The following is an 18,842-nucleotide window of genomic DNA, read 5'->3' on the forward strand; positions in this document are numbered from 1 at the left end:
TCTCCTGAAACCACCAGGCTTACGCAGCTAGTAAGTAGTTGGTGAATTGTACTTACATCAGGCATTGCAGTCTCTGGGCCTCCTGTAGGATTTGGAAGTAGAAGGCAAAACAAAAACAAAAATTGTTAGAGCCATACTTGTTACAGTGTTTAAATGTGGAAAGTCTCAATTTCAGATTAATTTTTGCTTCTTCTGTAAGCCATGCTTGCATTTGACCCTACTTCGTTTACTTGAGGGCAGAATTCATTAGGTGGCTTCAACTAATGTGCGCAGTTGCTGAAAAGCTTTACATGCTTACAAGTGCCGTCAGTAATTGCTTGAACGAGCAGTACGTCTCCCACTGCAGCAATACAGAAGTTACTTGCTACCGCTTTCCTATCGCTGTTCTGAAGCCCAGCTGTTCAGCACGACCCTACTCAGGACGGCGTTCTGTTCCAGCCTGCAGCAGCTACTCACCGAGCGCCCTGGACGTGAACGGACTTCCACAGGCAACTTCTCTACCGCAAAACAATGTATTTTCCCTTTCCACTGTCCTCCTCTTCTACTCCCAAAAGCACACTTGAACTTGTTGACACTCACTCCAAACTCTGCTATTTGAGGCTATCACGCTTCCTTTTAGCCCATGCCAACATGATTTAAAAAAAGTCATGTACTATGTCGACAAATTGAAAATTGAGAAAATATGGGGAAGCGCAAACTTAAGTGCAATCCCTTTCTGAACATCAACTTACATCTTCATTTTTGTTTGTTGCTAGTGAACTTGTTACTTATCTATCCAAATTTCAGTTAAAAAATTCCATAAAAGCTGAGTTGAAACATTTCTCAGCTTTGTGGGTTCATGCTTTAGAGAAAGGCGGTGAGATTTAGGATATAAGAGATATCTAATAAACACACAGGTCTGCTACTAATCTACCTATGCACAATTTTGTCTTTGGAACAGCCACATTGACAACAGGAACTGATCCTCTGTGCAACTGCACCAGGAGATGCTAAAGGGAGACCGAGGCAACAGACATCTTGCTCCCTTCTTTTCTCACCCCTATAAACTTAACGTTGGCCTACAGAGATTCAAAAATAGGAATCTTTCATTTCACTGTAATGTCAAGATGTCAGAGGTTAAAAAAGAACAAAAATGTACTGTGTGTGCGCTCTGAAAATATGTTCCTCCTGCTCTCCCTCAAGCAAAGTCACATACTTTAAATATTTCTATTAAAAAAAAATCATTGAAATAAAAACAAAATTCATAGCAGGCCTTTAAATATTTGATCAAGCAAAAAATCTAGCAACCTCTCTGCCCCCCATAACATTGCAGGTACAAATACAGAAGAAGTATTTGAAAGCAAATAGAATCATAAACACAGATTTAAGCTTTGGCATTTTACGTATCACTTCTTGAAAAACAAAAGCCATCACCACTGAGGACAAAGTCCTGGCTCCACTAAAATCACTGACAAAATTTGCACGGGACTTCCAGCAGGCCAGAATTTCACTCTCACAGGCCACAGCCAAACAGCAAAGCATACATAGTCCGAGGACAGCATTAGACATACAACAGTAGTGGAAGTAGGTGAGTTGTGACATGCAGAACAGCAAACAGCAACCTACAAAACCAAAGTTGAGTGCCTTACTTTTTGTCTTTAAAAATAGCATATTCAATTCAAAATTTATATTGGTTTTCTTGAGTTCTAGTGACATTACCACATAATGGAAGGCCAGCCACTTGCTGTATTCTGTCAATTTAGATGAAAGGGTAGAGTTGCAACTCCAAATCAGCTCCAATTTACCGTTAAATATTTTATCAATAGCTCTTTGAATTCTGCACTAAGCCTCTGCTGAAATGGTCAACGTTTTTCTGTTTTGTAGGTAGTAGCAAACCTGAACAAAGTGCTACACTTCTTACTCCTACCCAGTGGGGGGGGGGCGGGGGGAAGAGTTTGAACAACATAAAAGAGATTTAAATAGCTTTAGATATAGAGAACACACAAAGACCCATTACCACAAAGGTAGACCCATGAATTGTAAGAATAACCTGATGACCCTGGGGAAAGAAGGGAAATTAATTATGTTGCTTTGTCATAATTGCAACAAGCAATGCTGAAGAGGCATAATACCCAGCACCAGAGACTTGTTAGGAGGAGTGTGCAGCAGGAATGATTTCATGGGAAGTACATGAAATGTTAGCTCTTTGTTTTACCTTGTTCAAAAAATTGTGACCGTCTTTTTAAGTTTTTCAAAGAAATAGGTTCAGATGCTATTTGGGAAATACAAAGAATATCAACAAGTCAATGAGGTGCTGTCTTTTCCTAAATTACCATCACCACTGGATAACATGCAACATTTGTCAGACCTCCAATCTACTGCAACGTCACTTCAAAAAAAACCTGGAACATAGAGGAAATCTAATCTCTCATAATAACAAATACAGTTTTTAGTAGGTTACACCATACAGTGATTAGTATTTCATTTTAGCACTAACACTGCTCAACTATAACAACAGTCAAGGGTCCCACAAGGACTCTAGATTCTTCCCCATCTAATTTAAGCCACTTCAAGATGCCAAATTAGGAGCCTAATCACCACAGGCTCCATTTAAAGTCAGCAGAAAGGCATTTCCAAAGGGCAACTGACCTCTTAGGGGAATTCCTTTATAAACCACCAAGCACATGCAAGATAAAATAAAATAAGGAGTTCCCACTTAAGGGTTACTGCTCCATTAGGAAGTCTACATACCTGCTTTCTCTCTCTGTCACCAAGCAAGGCTAGATTTGTTCATAGCATCATGAATAATTGTTCATACCAGAACCATCAATATTTTCTCCAGGAATAAAAATTAAAAGTAAACAAATAGACAAGAACTTGTCTACACACTTGAATTAGAAAAAAGTTGAATACTCTTTGAATACTCTTTTGCTAGAGACTGAAATAGATTGATACTCATGCTGACTCGGCCTCTACACAAAGCAGTAGTAGCTTTAATAAACTCTTGGCCTTCCACTTCTTTCATCCCTACCACACAGGGAACTTACAACCGCTAATGCTGAGACAGGGGAATTGTCACTGCTTTGCTGTCAGTTCTGACTGTTTAGCACGCTGCAGAAGCAAACTACACTCAGTTTGGATGCAATTAGATCTTTGCGATACCTGTCTTGCTTTCAGCTCATTAAGGTCTCACTTAGCCCACTATATAAAGCTGACGATGATTACAGGTTTAGTGCCTATGCTCGTTCCAAACCCATACAATTAGCGGATGAAAAGCCATTGCAGTTTACCTCTTTGCTGGTTAGAGCCATGATCTCCTTGCATCCCATTTATCAATTTTGTTTCTGTATCCTGAAAAAGAAAAAAAAAAAAAAAGGCTCAGGTTCATTAGTTTTGTGGAAATTTACCACCAAGTTAAACATTTCCCCTCATAGGAACTGTGTATCATTAACATTTCAGAATGACAGAAATTCCCCAGAAGGATAAAAACTATTAAAAAACTTCCTGAGTATACTGTATGATAAAAGGACTGTAGGCACTTGCTGGGATCAATAGCCAGCTGTGAATTGATAGCTGAAATAAAAAAAGCATTAATTTGCAAGAAAATGCCAGAAGCTGCAATAGTTCCTCCAAATCCAGCTTCTTGGCAGGCAGCAAGTTATTTGCAAATAATCTGAAAGCGTGCGCACCCTCTGTTCCTCAGGACTGCAACTTTCATTTAAGCTAGTAATGGAGCTGATAGGCATTTCTATACAATAAACAGTCTGCACATTTTAATTAAAATATAATCTGCAAATATGTTAACACTTATCCCATATTCATGAACAGACAGTATCCAGGCTTTAAAATAGATCTTATTTACCTTAATAAACGTACACCTTCATCTCCATACTTGCAAGAATATAAATTCCTTGTAAGAGGCACATAAACAAGTAACAGTAAGATTTCCTAAGTTATTTTCCCTCCCCATTAAGGCCTTGAATTTTGAATTTCTTCTTCCCCCCAAATACCATGACCCTTTAAATACACTCACAGAACTTTGAAGGCTGCTGGAGAAATCTGCTTTTGGTGATATGGTTGAAGTGTTTGAAACGTGCTCTCCAGAAGTTGCATCAATCCATTTATTTTCAGATGTACCTATAATGTTGGTAGCCATACTGGTGAGATTGAGGATTTTATGCCTTACATGTGGCAGGGAAGGCTGGTCTGTGCCCCAATCTTTTTGGTAGGTGGAGATCAAGAAATTAACGTAGACAGTAACGTCAAAGAACAGAACAAGAGTTAGAGAAAATACATTCAAATAATACAAAAATAGAAAAAAAAAAAGTAACAAGAGGGAGATATACAAATCAGGCAGAATTTGCAAAGACGGGAAAAGGGGCTTTTATGAGCAGACCAGCTTCCCCAAAAATGCAAGTGTTAGTCAAAAGCTAGATAAAAGTTCACCAAGATGCATTGCTAACATGGACTGCAGCAGCTCAATGTTACAAAGTAAATAGTATTTAGTGAAAACTATTCCGTTAATAAGAACGGAAGAAATTCTCCCAGCTTTAGCTCACACAAGGTACATTTGGAAATACAGAATATTCAAAGAAGAAAAGTGACTTTTTCATGTCCGAGCTACCTGGGAAATGCATAGAGGGCAAAAAAAAAAAAAAAAAAAAAAAAAGACCATCTAAACTAAACTAACAAAACTGATGAGGAGAACACAAATCACAACTTCAACCCTTCCACCACCCCCTTTGAATTTATTTGACAAGCTATTCTCCTCTAACTTCAGGCTTCACCTGTGCTAGGTATGGTATACGTTATCTTTTTGTTTTTTCTCTTATCTCTTCCTAACCCCACTGTTTCCCCCTGCCCCCAATTGCTGATATCTTATTCTACCTGTCTTCCCACTAAAAGAACGGTATATCATCAGAACCTGAAAGAACTCATTGGTCATGCTTCAAACACCGGAAAAATTCCTTTGTGACTTTGAAAAGGCATCCTGATCAAACCCACGGCACATCTGGAGACGTGCCAAACCCCTCAGCCAGGATGGAAATTCTCTCTCACCAGAACGGATAGTGCCATGTTAAGGAGAGATTACAATATCACAATATTTGGGTTAGTGGTCAGAATCATAAGCCCAGAGGAGCTACATGAACCACAAGCTCATATGCCACCAAAATCCTGCCCCTGAGGAAAGGGCACGGGACTCTCCTTCCCTGAAGGAAGGAGGAGACAAAAAGGAGCTGCTGAGAGAGAGGTTCTAAAAATTACTATCCTCTAGGGAAGAGCCCCACTTCATTTATGTGATATAGCAGGTGAAGAGAATTATTTTTCTGTTCCCTTGTGTGGCGGTTGCACAATTTAACTGTGCGTTGTCTCAGAAACAGGCCAGAGCATAAGAGAGAGGTCAGCAGTTTAACATTTAACGGACTTGCTTGTGAAGACATTTGTAATACAGAATTGTTAAAAAAAAAAAAAAAAAAAAAAAAGCCAAGTTGTGTTAAAATGCAACAGACACAATAGCAACTACTTAGCTCAGATACATATTACTACTGTAAGGGTAATAAGGACTCTCAGCTGTCACGCACAGCAGAGACAAAGCTTATTTGCCTTACAGAGCTCACCGTATCTGCCCTACGAAAGAACTCACCATTCTTTCCATATCGTCTGACATCCATGACCAGGTTTCCAGTTTCTAGTGCTCTGGCGATGGCTTCTTCCCACTGACTATAGTCCATATGTGAAACCTTTGTGCCATTGACAGCAATGATCTCATCATCTACATGCAGCTGGCAAAGTGCTGCAGGGCTACCTGCAGAAAATGAGGAAAAAAAAATTATGCCTCCACTCAATTATTTTTACCACAGTTGTGGTGGAGAGAAAAAAAAAGTATATTTCTTTCAAAGAAATGCTTTTGGTGGATATTCAAACAGTCTTTGAAAAAAATATTGCACTGTATGTAAGGTCAGTAAACTCTGTTAATACCAAAGTAACGTTCAATTTTAGACTTATGAAAAGGAGGCAGAACATTAGCCTTTTGCATTTGTAAGCAGTCACACACTGGCTAGCTCATTTAATAAACATGCTCTGGTTTGCCCACTCCTGCCTTCACTAACTTGCTTTTATAGTCTGGGGTAGTGAGAAAGATAGCATCGCAGTATCTGTAGCCAATGACACCTGAAATTCAGCCAATGTTTGGGTAATCCTCTTGTTTGCCTGAAAAATGGGCTCCACTTTGTTAACTCCAGTATAAACTGGCTTGCTTATTTACTTTTTCTGGGCTCTGTTGACACGAATACGCAGCTCTATTGCTTTGTTAAAATAGTTTGTTAGCTCTCAATCAATTGAGGATTGAACTCACTCAAGATACTGCTGGGTGCTGTATCATTAGGCCTCTTTATTTCTCAGTAGCTACAACTCAACTGAAAGCAAATTTTATTGCAGCTTGGACTTTGAATTCTATAGATATTTTGCAAGACAAGCTGCACTTTACACTATTTTTTTAATCTATTACTATGCACTGGCAGGTGATCCCGCTGGTCTAAAGACAGCCAGCATACAGGGCTAGTTAAAAAGCCTTTTTTGTTTGTTCAGAAGGTGAATGAGCTGAGAATATCAGACTACAGTTCATGTATCTGAAGGGTTTTTCCCATTAGCATTTATTCCCTGAGTAGAATAGAAAAACAACAGGAAAATACAGTTAAAGATTGAAAAAATAAATCCTCATGTTAAAAAACAAACAAAACAAACAAAAAAGCAGACAAACTTGAATTACACAATGGAAGCTTTTTCCAAAGCAAGTGGAAGAATCCATGCATCTTACGTAAAATATACCAAGGACAACGCTATATTACATTATCAGAAACAAGTGGGGACAAATGTGAGAGAAGAATTTAGAACCCTCATGATTCATCTGACCTTCTTCTGACTCACTAGAAAAATGTTATTAGAAGTCTGGGTCATCTGCTAAGGATTCAGACAGCTTTTAATATTTCTGGCACCCCAGGAAGTTGTTTTTAAAAAAAAAAAAAAAAAAAAAAAAAGAAACGCTAGGCTTCCTAATACTTTTCTGAACTATTTCATAGTTCACAAAAACACAACAACATTTTAACTAGCATGTTGGAAGAGCATAGCTCCATGTTCTATTCTTCTGTATTTTTCTTAAAGCACGGACTGAAAACTCCAGCAGCAGTTACCAGCACACTTCCAACGCATACTAATTTTAAACAATATTATAGCAGAAAAATTAGAGTTTTTAGTTTGGAGGAAATGGTAAAAGCATAAGCAATGATGATGAAACTGGAAGAACCTGCACCTCCTTAGAGTAAAGGAGGTCTAATAAAAGTTAATAGGATTGAAGGTCAAATGGGAAGTACTATTTTCAAACGTATATACAGAACATTTGGAATTGTGTTTTATTTCAAAATCTAAGATCTTCACTACCATATAGTTTGATCTCACACAGACCAAACTTTATGCTTATGGTAAAGGGGCTGCTTTTGGCCCAAGGAAAGAGACTGGATCAAGTATTGCCACGTTTCGTGCTGTGACATAGAATAAACCCTAGGAGTAAAAGTTGGTGTTCATTTTACTCAATTAACTTGATTGGGCTGAGATTCAACTCCTAGGCGCCTCAGCACAATTACAGTAGGCACATGAGAAAATAAACAAAGAAAAATGAAAAACAAAAACCAAAACCCTGGATTACCAATTCAGGTTTTAGAAAAAGAAGGAAATTTAAGATCGCACAAACTTCCTCCCGTAAGACCACGATAAAAACATATCCAGACTACATCCCAGCCATACACACTTGAATAAATAGCGACAGTCTCCACGCGTAGACCTCGCACAGACCGAAGAACTTACACCACTCATTTTCAGCACCAAACTTTGCCAGCTGACCTTGCTATACTGCCTCTATAATCTAAGAAGAGAGGGGTCTCTCCAGAGTGCAAAACAGCACCTACATTAGGCTTCTGCTCTGATTCACCTTCCAGAGAAGCCTTGGTTTCACTAACAATAAAAGGAGCCTGCAGAGACCAGCGGGCTGTTTAGATGCCTAAAGCTTTATGGTGTCAATCACCTTCTGTCCAGCTCCTCCCTGACTATAGGATTTAGTGATAGTTTTTCTTTATAAAGGCGTAGAGGATTTAGTTTCCATTAAATAAAAGTTAATGGTTTTTCATAAATTTTCCTGAAGGTAGGAAATTCTTCTCTCTTAAAAAAGCAAAAAACAAGTACACAGAGTTTTCTCACTTATTTTCCATACATATTTATTTATCCTTATCTGCTGTTACTACCATAGATTAATTCAGATTTGTACAGGAAAAATTAAAATATGAATGAGTAAAATTTATTTTTGCAAAGAACATGTCCTATGACCCTGTGAGTGTTCAATCGCAGACACGTACGCTTCTGCGTCAACTCCACCTCAAGCAATGGCTGCAAATAGGGTGTGCGAAAGGGGAAGGACTGAAATAATGGAAGTTATGGCAGCAGGGAAATTGGCAGAACAATGTTAATATTTAAACTTTTCTACGGCCTTTTGCTTATGTAATTTTTAGCATAAAGGTAGAAAATGCCTGTAAAAAAGAACACTATATTCTTTTAAAGATAATAAGTGGGCCTCAGGGAAACATGCATTACAAGCTTAACTCTTAATAAACTTTCTGAGAACACATGTAAGAAGCTAATTTTCTTTGCCAGAGAGATTTCTTACAATTTTTTGAAGTAAAAGCAGTATGTAAAATACAAAGCCATTTATAAGCAATAACAAGATAAACGCGGTTTAGCACTTTAAAAAAAAAAAATATCCATAGAGCTAGTTAGGATGGTAAGCATGTCAGGATAAATCAAGTAAAGTCTTCCAGGAAGCTATTTCTGGGCTCACGAAGGAGAAAAAGGTGATTGGGAACAGTCAGGATGGATTTACCAAGCGTAAATCATGCTGAAACAACCTGGTTGTCTTCAGTGATGAAATGACTAGATCTGTGGATGAGGAATGTGGAGGATTTACTTCCTTGACTTCAGAAAGGCTTTTGACCTGATCTCCTACAGTATCCTGATATCAAAGGTCAGATGTTATGGTCTACAAGGGTGCACAACTAAATGGGTGAAAAACTGGTTGGACCATCAGGCTCAAAGGGTAGAGGTTAATGGTTCAGCCTCTCCCTGGAGGCTAGTACAAGCAGAGCTCCACAGGGATGTATCCTGCGATCTGACCTGCTTAATACGTCTATCAGTGACCGGGGGATGAGACGAAACGCAATGCATCCTCATCAAGTTTGCAAACCACATCCAGCTGGAGGGTAGAGTTGATACGCTGGAGGGCAGGGCTGCTGTTCAGAGCAGGAACCTCATGACATTCAACAATGAGAAAAGCAAGGCCCTGCCCTGGGAACAGTACAGCCCTGTGACAGTACAGGCTGGGGCCTGCCCAAGGGGAGCAGGATATGGACAGCCTGGTGGGCGCTGGGCTGTACGTGAGCCGGTACCATGCCCCAGCAGCGTGGAGGGCTGGCGCACCTGCACAGTTTACAAGCAGGTGCATAGCCAGGATGGAGGATGGAAGCGACTATCCTCCCCTTCACAGGACACTTGTTACACTACACAAATAATACCCAGTTTGGGACTGCCAGTTCAGGAAAGTCATCGCTAAACTGGGGCGAGTTCAGCTGAAGGCCACCAGGATGGTCAAAGCTGGAACGCTGCCCTGTGAAGAGAGGCCAAGGGATTCTTGTTCAGCCTGGAGAAGTGACAGCTTCAGGGAGCCTAAAAGCAGCCCCGGTAGCTAAGGAGAAGTCGCTCAGAAGGGAAAGCTTGCTTTTTATTAAGATGCATGGCGGGAGGACAAGACATCACGGTCATAAACTAAGACAAGGGATGTTCTGACTGAATATAAGGAAAGTTTTCCACTGGGAGGATAGTTATGCATTAGAGCAGGCTGCCCAAAGAGGTTATGCAGTCTCCATCCTCGCAAGTTTTCAAACCCAGCTGAGTAAGTCCTAAGCAACTAGGTCTTAGGTCAGTTCTGACAATTCCTTGGGCAGGGGTTTGGTCTAGGTGACCTCCCAAGGTCCCTCCCCACGTAAACTATCCTATGACTTCTTCCTAATAAGAAGAAACACAACATTCAGAAGTGCCCAGCTGAAAGCATATCCTACTGTTTCAGTGAACTGTCCACCTCTTTCGTTCTTTGCTCCTTTAAAGAAACCTACAGCTACTGCATAAGGATGCATTAGTCAGTTACTGCAAAAAGATATTAAATGCATGCTATAAATGAGAGTACCAAATAGGTGCAGTCCACCCCAAACGCTCAGTTTAATCTTTCTACTTTGCAAGTATTATAATAAAGCATAACCGAGGTACGAGTGATAGGGCCTTCATCTCCTCCCACCCTTCAGTGTCAGGCATGGAGCTCATTTGGACCTTGGTGAATGACAGGCAGCAACATTCACTGCCCTCAGGTTTCTCAGTTACAGCTGGCAGCACAACGAAACTGTCCTTTGCCTCCAAGTAATAAAAGTAAACCAGAGGCCTAGCATCAGGGAAAATAAATGGAAAGTTACTTCTTCAGACAAAGCAATTAACAGTTACAATCTAATTGTGACAAGTATCCAGCTATAATGAAGAGATCTAAAAACCGACCTCAAAATGAAAAGCAAGGCTGCTCAGCAGGTACTGTTAGATGGCAACTTTCCCTCTATGAAAAGTATAACGAAGGGCTAACTAAATAAGAAGTTTCCAGTGGTTTCTTTTTTCCTCAGGATGATCTTGTGTTAGTGATAAGGAAGAGCACAACTAAATATTGTGTAAGTATTACTGGTAATGTGCAAGACGCCTATTCAGAATGCAAAGATTACATACTATTTGCTTGCCTTAAAAAAAAAAAAAAAGAGGAAAACAACTTAGTTTTTTCTCTGAGGGAAACTGTTAAAGCTAGAAATAAGCATATGTTTCATTTCAAGACAAAAATGTTTATTTTTCCTTGGTATTTATACATCTGTAAAGTTTTCACTGGAATTTAGTTTAGAAGTTACAAGTACTTACAAATATTGCCTCCAAAATCCAACATGACAAAGAAAAAAAAGAAAGAAATAAAAATACTAGCTCCCAGGTTTCCTCTGTATGTGTTTACAGGCTATAGGAAATGAAAGCTTTAAAACTAAGGAAAAAGGAATAATCTGTATGCTAAAAAAACAAAGAAACAAAAAAAAAACTGTAGGTGCCCCATACTATTGTTCTGCAAGAGATCTGTGATTACCCAAAGGTTTCGCATTTATACCTTTTCAACAGTCACAGAGCAGGCCTCGCTTCAGGAAATGCTTTTTCATACTTCTAAATTAAATACGTTTCAAGAGATGAGAATTCACAGAAAAGCATTAACAAACACAATATTGATTTTTCTACTCTCTGCCTGAGTTGTGGAAATATCTGCAATATCCCTAACAATAAAGGCCTTGATTTAGAAGCCTCAATAAAGTAAGAATAAGAACAAACGTTTGTACAGCTAAATACACATTTACCTTCTTCAACAGTCTGTACAAAGGCCCCTGAAGAATTCCAATTTGTCGTAAACCCGAAGTTGCGGCTGTGGCCAGGTCTCTGGTTTATACTGATTCTCATTTCACTGTACTGTTCCTGAAAAATAAAACATGACACTACAGTATCTGGTATCACAGGAATCCAAATGAGGGAAAGTTTATCCTCTAAATAAGCGAGGCCACTCACAACGTGCACTTTAATTATCTACTACTCGCATCATCTACAAAGGAAACAGCACTGAAGTCAGTTAACTGACTAGTTTGTTTTTAATTCAAACAGGCACCTTCTTGGCTTACGTGTGTTTATATTATTTTTCTTGTACATATATATTCAGCTGTACATTTTTCTAACTGTAAATTCTCCACAGAACAATGCCACAAAATGTAAGAAATCTGAGGAAACCAAAACTCTGAATGAGCCTTCGTGGACAGCCTTATGAATTTGTGGGATCTATACTGCCTCCTGACAAAGCATCAGTCAAACAGGATTGTGAAAAGGCTCGTAATTCACCTTGTTTATTCTTACGCATGCTATAGGAGGCTGTATCGGTTTCCTTCAGGCTCAGTGCTGCAACTAGATTTACCTGCGTAAACAGTCCTCTTTCTAATTTTGTGTGAAATACTACTAGCTTGCTATGGATTTCGTAATGGGGGCCTTCGACTATAAAGCTAATGCCAGAATTAGCTGGAAACCAGACTTTCCATTCTAGAGGACTTTCAAGATGTTTTCAAAATCGGAAGGAAAATCTAACATTTCCATTTGAAACTACACAAATATTTGATTTGGAATACATTTTGAAACATTCGCTTTCAACATCAAAATATATTATAAGCATGTGCTATATACATTAACATTTTAATATGAAGTCATTAGAAAACCACTAGAACACCTAAACGAGCGGTATCCATTTCATCACAACGAAATTTGTATGACGAAAGGGAAAAAAATTAGACTTTTTCTGTCAAACACTGTTAGAACAGATAAAATGCAGGAAAGTGTATATGGAGAAGACACAGTATGCTTGTGTGCGCACTAAACGTATGCCTAAATTTTAGCTGCCTGGTGAACCAATCTTCCCACAGGGTGGGACTCGTTTTCCCTAGCTTCAAACATGTAAAAGTTTAGGTATCTAAGCTGGTTCCCAACAGTTCTCATTTCGGTCATTTCAGGCACCTCCAGAGCATGTTTCACAAGTACAAGCAGCAAAAGGGAGGCTCGGAGCAGCAGCCAGCCAGAGGAGGCTTCAGCAGTACCCAAGCAGGGGGTGCACATGAAGACAATCTTGCAGGACAACATCCTGAGGTTTTCCCCTGTGTTATAAAAGTGTTCCCAGCAAAACACAAACAGTCACAATCCAGGGTAGAAACTACTAAGTAATTACTTCAAAATGCTATTAACTTACAAACTCTCCTCCACTGCAAGAGGCTTTCTTTTTTTCCTGTACAACCAAATTCCTTAGGTAAGTAACAATACATTAAAAGTTAATATACTAATAGATGCAATGCATGAGCACGCAGAAAGCTTTGGAATTTGAGTGTCTCATGACTAATGACAGGAATAAAATAGGATGCAAGACATTTTGCTTTCATTTGGCTCAGGCAAAAACGAGCCAAAAGAATCCACATCTAATCCCATTTTTCATTGCTTACAATCCCTGTTTATTTACTTATTTTTTTTTTTTACCATAACACAGACAAAAATAATCATAATCTCTTTCCTTATGCAATAGTCACAGTTGCCAGAAATTATGATAATTTCATTCTGGTGGCTAGATGGGTACCTCAGAGATCACGAGTATTAAACTGAAATCTATTCTTCTTCCACAGGTGATTAAGAGGAAGAATGGTTCAAAAAGATCACTACAGATGCATGCATAAAAATAGCCAGTGTATAAGGTCCAAGGTTTTATGATCCTCACCCAAGCAACTGACATAATTAATTCACACAGCAGCACCAGGAATGCAAGGAATTCACCTCTAGCCTAGTGAGGGGCATGAACCACATTGTTAGAGACTGCAGGAAGGTACTAACACTTAAGAGTTACTGATACTGATTTTTTAATTGTGAAACATGAGATCAGTCAGAGGAAACAGCACAGGAAGATTCCACAGCTCTGAAAGAAACACTAAAGGCCCAACTTCTAGATAAGCAGATATACAGGGAGATGGTGATTTGTTTTAAAATTCATTAGTGAAAATACTAAATCAAAATAATTTCAAGTAAATAATTATTTTTAAAAAAAATCTCAAGCCACAACAAAAGGGGCAGAGGGAAGAACAGTGATACTACTGGCTTTTGAAAAGCAGATCTTGATTTTCTACCACCCGTTTGAAAGTGCAAACGGAGACTAGAGCAGCTTAGATTGTTCACCTAATAGACATACCTGGTTAGGCACACAATGTGCTAATTTGGAGAACAACAAATTTGGTAAGCACCAAACTGAACATTTGGAATGAAGGGTTTCAACTTCAGTTAGGAATAAAATCAAGCACAGGACAGATAAAGGGTAGGGAAAGAATGCATCAAAAGGAGCAAAAATTTTCTAAGTATCCTGTTTCCCCTAAAATAGATCACGAGGTAACAGTTCTGAGTAGTTCTTACTACCAAAGAACACTAGTGTGAGATGCAATTTTTTTTTTTAAAAAAAAAAAAAACCCTGCTGTTGCATTCAGTTACATGAAATAATGACATGATTTTCAAACTTACCTGGGATTTTGAATCATCGGGCTCTGGCAGACTCGCATTTTCTGCGGAAGATGCAAGTGAAACAGAATCAGGAGGAGAACAATACTCTGATTTAAGAATACAGCCTCCAGCATCTTGGTCTTGGGATTTAACAGATACTGTCAAACTAGGAGTAGGTGCTGTCTTAACACCTTCTTTCTCCTCCTCCTCCTCACCTCTGCTTCCGAGTGCAGTAGCAGAAACAGGGTGCGCTGAGTCTGGTTGTGAAAATGAACTGCTAGTGAACAAAGTTTGAGTTCTTTTAGTTTTTTCTACTTCTCCGTTATATTTCTGGGCATCATCCATCTAGGAGAAAAATGACAGTTTGGTAAATATGTGCTCTACAAAATCCTTAATCTTTTAGCAAATTAAAAAAAAAAAAAATATATATATTTTAAAAATCTCTCTTTCAGGCAACTTCTGGTTACTGCACCCATTAAAGTGCAACTATGCACTTTAAAGAAGAGCAAGACCTTGAAATGCTTGCAGAATATATAATACAAACTTATTAAAATAAACCTGTTAAAAATCACATGCTTAGAAAGACTTGCCTTCTTACCATTTCTACAACTGAGCCAACGAGGGATTTATTAAAAAGCTATGAAGATCTACATAACAAGGGAAAAAATCAGTTTGTGTTTCAATACTCTATTGAACAGGCAGATTCCAGCCTGGAGTAAAGTCAGTGGAGCAGAGGAAATTTATATCACCTGAAAATTTGTCTTCAATGTTTAATTACATAAACTTAGCTTAAGACAATTACATTTGGTTTTGCTTATCAGTAAACCTGACTTCATCAAGGACACTTACTGAAAATGATGAAAAGATTATCCTACCAAACACATTTATCAGATTTACTCCAAAGACTACCTTTTAAGCACAGAAACACAAGTAAACGTCTAAAGCAGTGACAGAATTGTCTGCTCTGTTAACACAGCCTTCATTAAATAGCAGGTGAGTCTTTAAAAAGTAACGAATGTTGAAAGTCTACTGCTTGGCCAGTTAACCAAGACAATAACATTTACAAACTTCAGGAACGAAACAGAATTTTACCGTGAAAGACCGTGGAAGCGATGAGATTCCTCTTGAGTGGACACCAAAAGGTCTTGGTGTAACCACGGATGTTAACCTAGAGGTATCAGTTTTCTGGTAACTTCTAGGGAGAGAAGCTGAAACCCGAGCTGACCCAGTTTGAGTGTTCACGGAGTGGCGAGCAGACAAAAGAGCTGAGCTCTGCTCTTCTGACAGGCTCTTTGCTGGAATTTGAGTGTCAATTGTTGCAACGCTGGGTGGCTTCTGCAAGTTTTCTTTGCCACTTTGTGCAGTATATGGAGTTTTGCTGTCCTTAGTGCTGTAGGAGCTATCTTTTTCAAAAAGGTAATCTTTTGTTGCTGACTGTGCGACAGGTTCTTTCTCGTCACTAAACACATCATCATTTAATGAGTACGTCCATCTGCGTTCCAGTTTTTGCTGACTGTAGGTTCCTTGATCTCTGTTCTCCCTAAGGAGACAGAACTCATTAAAATACCACATAAGTGACCTGAAACACTTAGGGCCCACCTGTTTGTCAGCTACTTAATGTCCAAGACAGAGCATAAACTGAGAAACACCTCTCTGGTAAAGGAAAATGAATGACATCATTTTAGTATAGTTTCTTTAACCTGGCTTCCTTCCTTCTTTCTTTCCGCCCCCCCCCCCCTCCCTGCCCCCCGCTCATGTCAACATGGCCATAACACTCAGGCATACTACTGTCACATTATCAGCTTGACACCACGACAAAAAACTCCTTGCCAAGAAAATGATATAGCTATTCAATTATGTAGCTTCAGAAATTCAGATATTATTGAGGAAAGAGTTGGAAGAAGGAAGCCACGCAACATCACCTGAACTCCATAGCTTTGGTGGTGCCTCTACTTTCTAAAAATATGATACTAAACTTCAGATAACAAATGAGAAGGTGTCCTGAAGTTAAGATTTTTTTTTTTTCCAAACGTTTTCTTGTCATATAGAAACAACAAAGATAACCTTTACCACATCAATTTTAAGCTACTGGTAATACCGGCCATTCTGTACAACTTGTACCCGTATTTTTATTCAAGAAACTGTAATTTGTGTCCTCATTTATAAATACATGCCATATGCATAAACTTTTTAAGGCCCTTCAACTCAGTCATTCATGCATTAAAGAAAAGAAATGTAATAAAAAGTTGTCAGCAGGACAAATGATATCGTGCTACAAAATTTACACTTTTTAACTTTTTACTCTTCAGAGAGAATCTTGGCAATCTTGCTGTGTAAATATCACAAGGAGCAATTGGGGATACAGTCGAAATCAAGTAAAAGTTCACAGTTCTGTGGTATACACTAACTTCTGGCTGCACTTATCCACAGTAACTAAAAGAACAGCAAATAAATGTTAGAACAAAGAGAAATAATTAAGATGATTAAGCTGATCCAAGAATTAAAAAGGCAATTATCCAGTTTAATTCTCTATTATTTTAACCTGTTTAAAGGGAATACAAATACTGGCATTTATTCGCAGTTAGCACAATAAAATATCATTTATACTACAAAATTGTTTAACATTCTCTGAAAACAATGTACGAGTGGACCATATCCTGCGCTTAAATTACTTAGATTTCTACACTATAGTTTGCTACTAAAATTGTTTAGATTTCTGCAGAAGCAGCTGCAATTTGCTAGTAAAAACTGTTCAAGAATTACAGAGAACAGAAATGCTAAGATTTACGTAGAAAACGTTACACTTCAATTAGGTTCAGTACCTCTCCTCCTGCATTTCTTTCAGTGACTTGCTACTCCTTGAAACCTCGGAGGCTCTCCTTTCTATTTCTTCTCTCTCTTCCTTTTTCTTTTGCAATTCGGAAGTAAAGCTTTTTCTACGATTCTTCCATTTTGCTAGATCCTAAGAGAATTACATGAGCGTACAAACATTAGATTTCCCTCAAGATTTCTTACACCTACAAAAATATTGCATTATATGCTGCCTGAATGCCAGGGTCCTTATTTTACCTTATATGAACAGCATGCCTGCATGAAGGTGACATTTTCATATATCTTTCCCCTATGTGATAAAGGCATTCTTGTTTTTTCCAGTTAGAGATTACAGGCCTGCTGCCTGTTAAAATTAATAATCACAATACTCTTTCCATTTTTAGTGCAATAATCGTGTCTTGTTTTTCTTGAAACTTTCAATTTTATTCTAGAATACTTAACATGACATATAGCTGAAAAGTAATGCAAATGCTATAGGAACTTCTCTGTCATTGGCTTTAGAGTTTTCTTTTTCCAGCTACTAGTATGTTAGACTGATACATTAGCCTCAGAACAAACATGCCTTAAATTCTAAATTGAAAACATAAGAATCAACATCCATATTTTCTTTATTTCTGTAAAACCACAATGTGCACTGGCAACCTTCTCCATGAAATACCAGAGCTGCTTTAAGATAAGTACAGAATATTAGAACTAACATGCATTAAACAAACAACTATGAATTGTTTGTTCCGTGCGCTGTTCTTAATTGTCTTAATCCTCACAAATCACAGATTTCAATAGAAAAGAAAAGGTCTTCAGATAATGTTACGATGGAGTTGAAGGCTACAATATCAGTTTTCAAGCTGAATTTAAGACAAAATTATTGGTGGTGGTGGGGGCCTCAAGAGTTTGCATGGGGAAATATTATTTCTCCTCCTCTCCCCAAATAACCAAATACTTGCACATTCCAATCATCTCACAAAAACGAACTCTCAGATTTTGGATTGCACATGAAACTATGCCCTAACTTATCTTCATGGCCACAGAAACCAAGTGTAAAAGGTTTTATATTGTTACTATAAAAATACAAATAAATCTTATCCTAGAACATTAATTAGATCCTTTTGATAACATCTAAAATAATTTCAGTTCTCCATTAAACAGACATTCCCGAAATCACCAGCAATTGTGTGAAATGGATCATTTTCAAACCCAATCCCGTGAACTGCTGAGCACATGCAAAATACTTTGTCGTCTAGGGGTGCTGACTGTAGGCAGCACTCAGACCTTTAGCAGCACACACGAAAGCAGGAGTGAAAAGGAATATTTACTTCTTGCCACTTCAGATCTTGTTCTTGCAACTGGTTTTTTATCCTCTGTAGCTCTTCATAACGAATTTTGCGCAATGACTGCAATTCATCTGCACTGACATCATTCAAAGATTTACTCCTAGAAAGAGAAAGGGTACTTAGCTTTATTATCTCTTAGCCATCATTCACGCAAGTGAAACCTTCAAGAAGGATTTATATTAGTACAAGTAAGCTCTCTTAAGTATTATTTTAAACAGAGCAGGAAACATATGAGCAGATGGCCGAGCAAGCCTGCTACAGCAGTAGTTTATCTGAGCAAATAAAATCAGGGAAAGGGAAGAATCAACTACTCCCACAGCACTGTAGCAAATTCATGCTGATTGTTCACATTGAACTTCTCATATCCGATTACTCTGTCCGTTTAAATTTGTTACTCTTGTAACTGATCTTCGTTTCTTTTGGCTAAAAGGCTTCTGCCCTCTCTCCGAGTCCGAATTCTCACTCTTTCACTTGTTC

The 18,842-nt window shown here is 38.4% G+C and overlaps 1 protein-coding gene across 32 annotated transcripts in view; it reads right to left on the reverse strand.

Moving 5' to 3' along the window:
- Positions 1-18,842, reverse strand: part of LMO7 (LIM domain 7) — a 134,836-nt gene that overhangs the window by 18,338 nt on the left and 97,656 nt on the right. For 7 of the 32 annotated variants that reach the window (XM_068929611.1, XM_068929610.1, XM_068929597.1 and 4 more), the window contains 10 exons: positions 18,348-18,465; positions 17,025-17,164; positions 15,295-15,742; positions 14,224-14,547; positions 11,499-11,613; positions 5,624-5,785; positions 4,013-4,197; positions 3,270-3,330; positions 2,195-2,251; positions 57-82 (listed from right to left, as the gene is read on the reverse strand). In XM_068929611.1, coding sequence (XP_068785712.1) covers positions 57-82; positions 2,195-2,251; positions 3,270-3,330; positions 4,013-4,197; positions 5,624-5,785; positions 11,499-11,613; positions 14,224-14,547; positions 15,295-15,742; positions 17,025-17,164; positions 18,348-18,465 — 1,636 coding nt within the window. Of the gene's footprint in view, positions 1-56; positions 83-1,996; positions 2,039-2,194; positions 2,252-3,269; positions 3,331-4,012; positions 4,198-5,623; positions 5,786-11,498; positions 11,614-14,223; positions 14,548-15,294; positions 15,743-17,024; positions 17,165-18,347; positions 18,466-18,842 lie in introns of all 32 variants that reach the window. The other 25 variants (XM_068929626.1, XM_068929627.1, XM_068929625.1 and 22 more) reach the window with 10 other exon arrangements.

This window comes from Struthio camelus, chromosome 1 (genome assembly GCF_040807025.1).
Source record: "Struthio camelus isolate bStrCam1 chromosome 1, bStrCam1.hap1, whole genome shotgun sequence".
Classification (NCBI taxonomy): domain Eukaryota; kingdom Metazoa; phylum Chordata; class Aves; order Struthioniformes; family Struthionidae; genus Struthio; species Struthio camelus.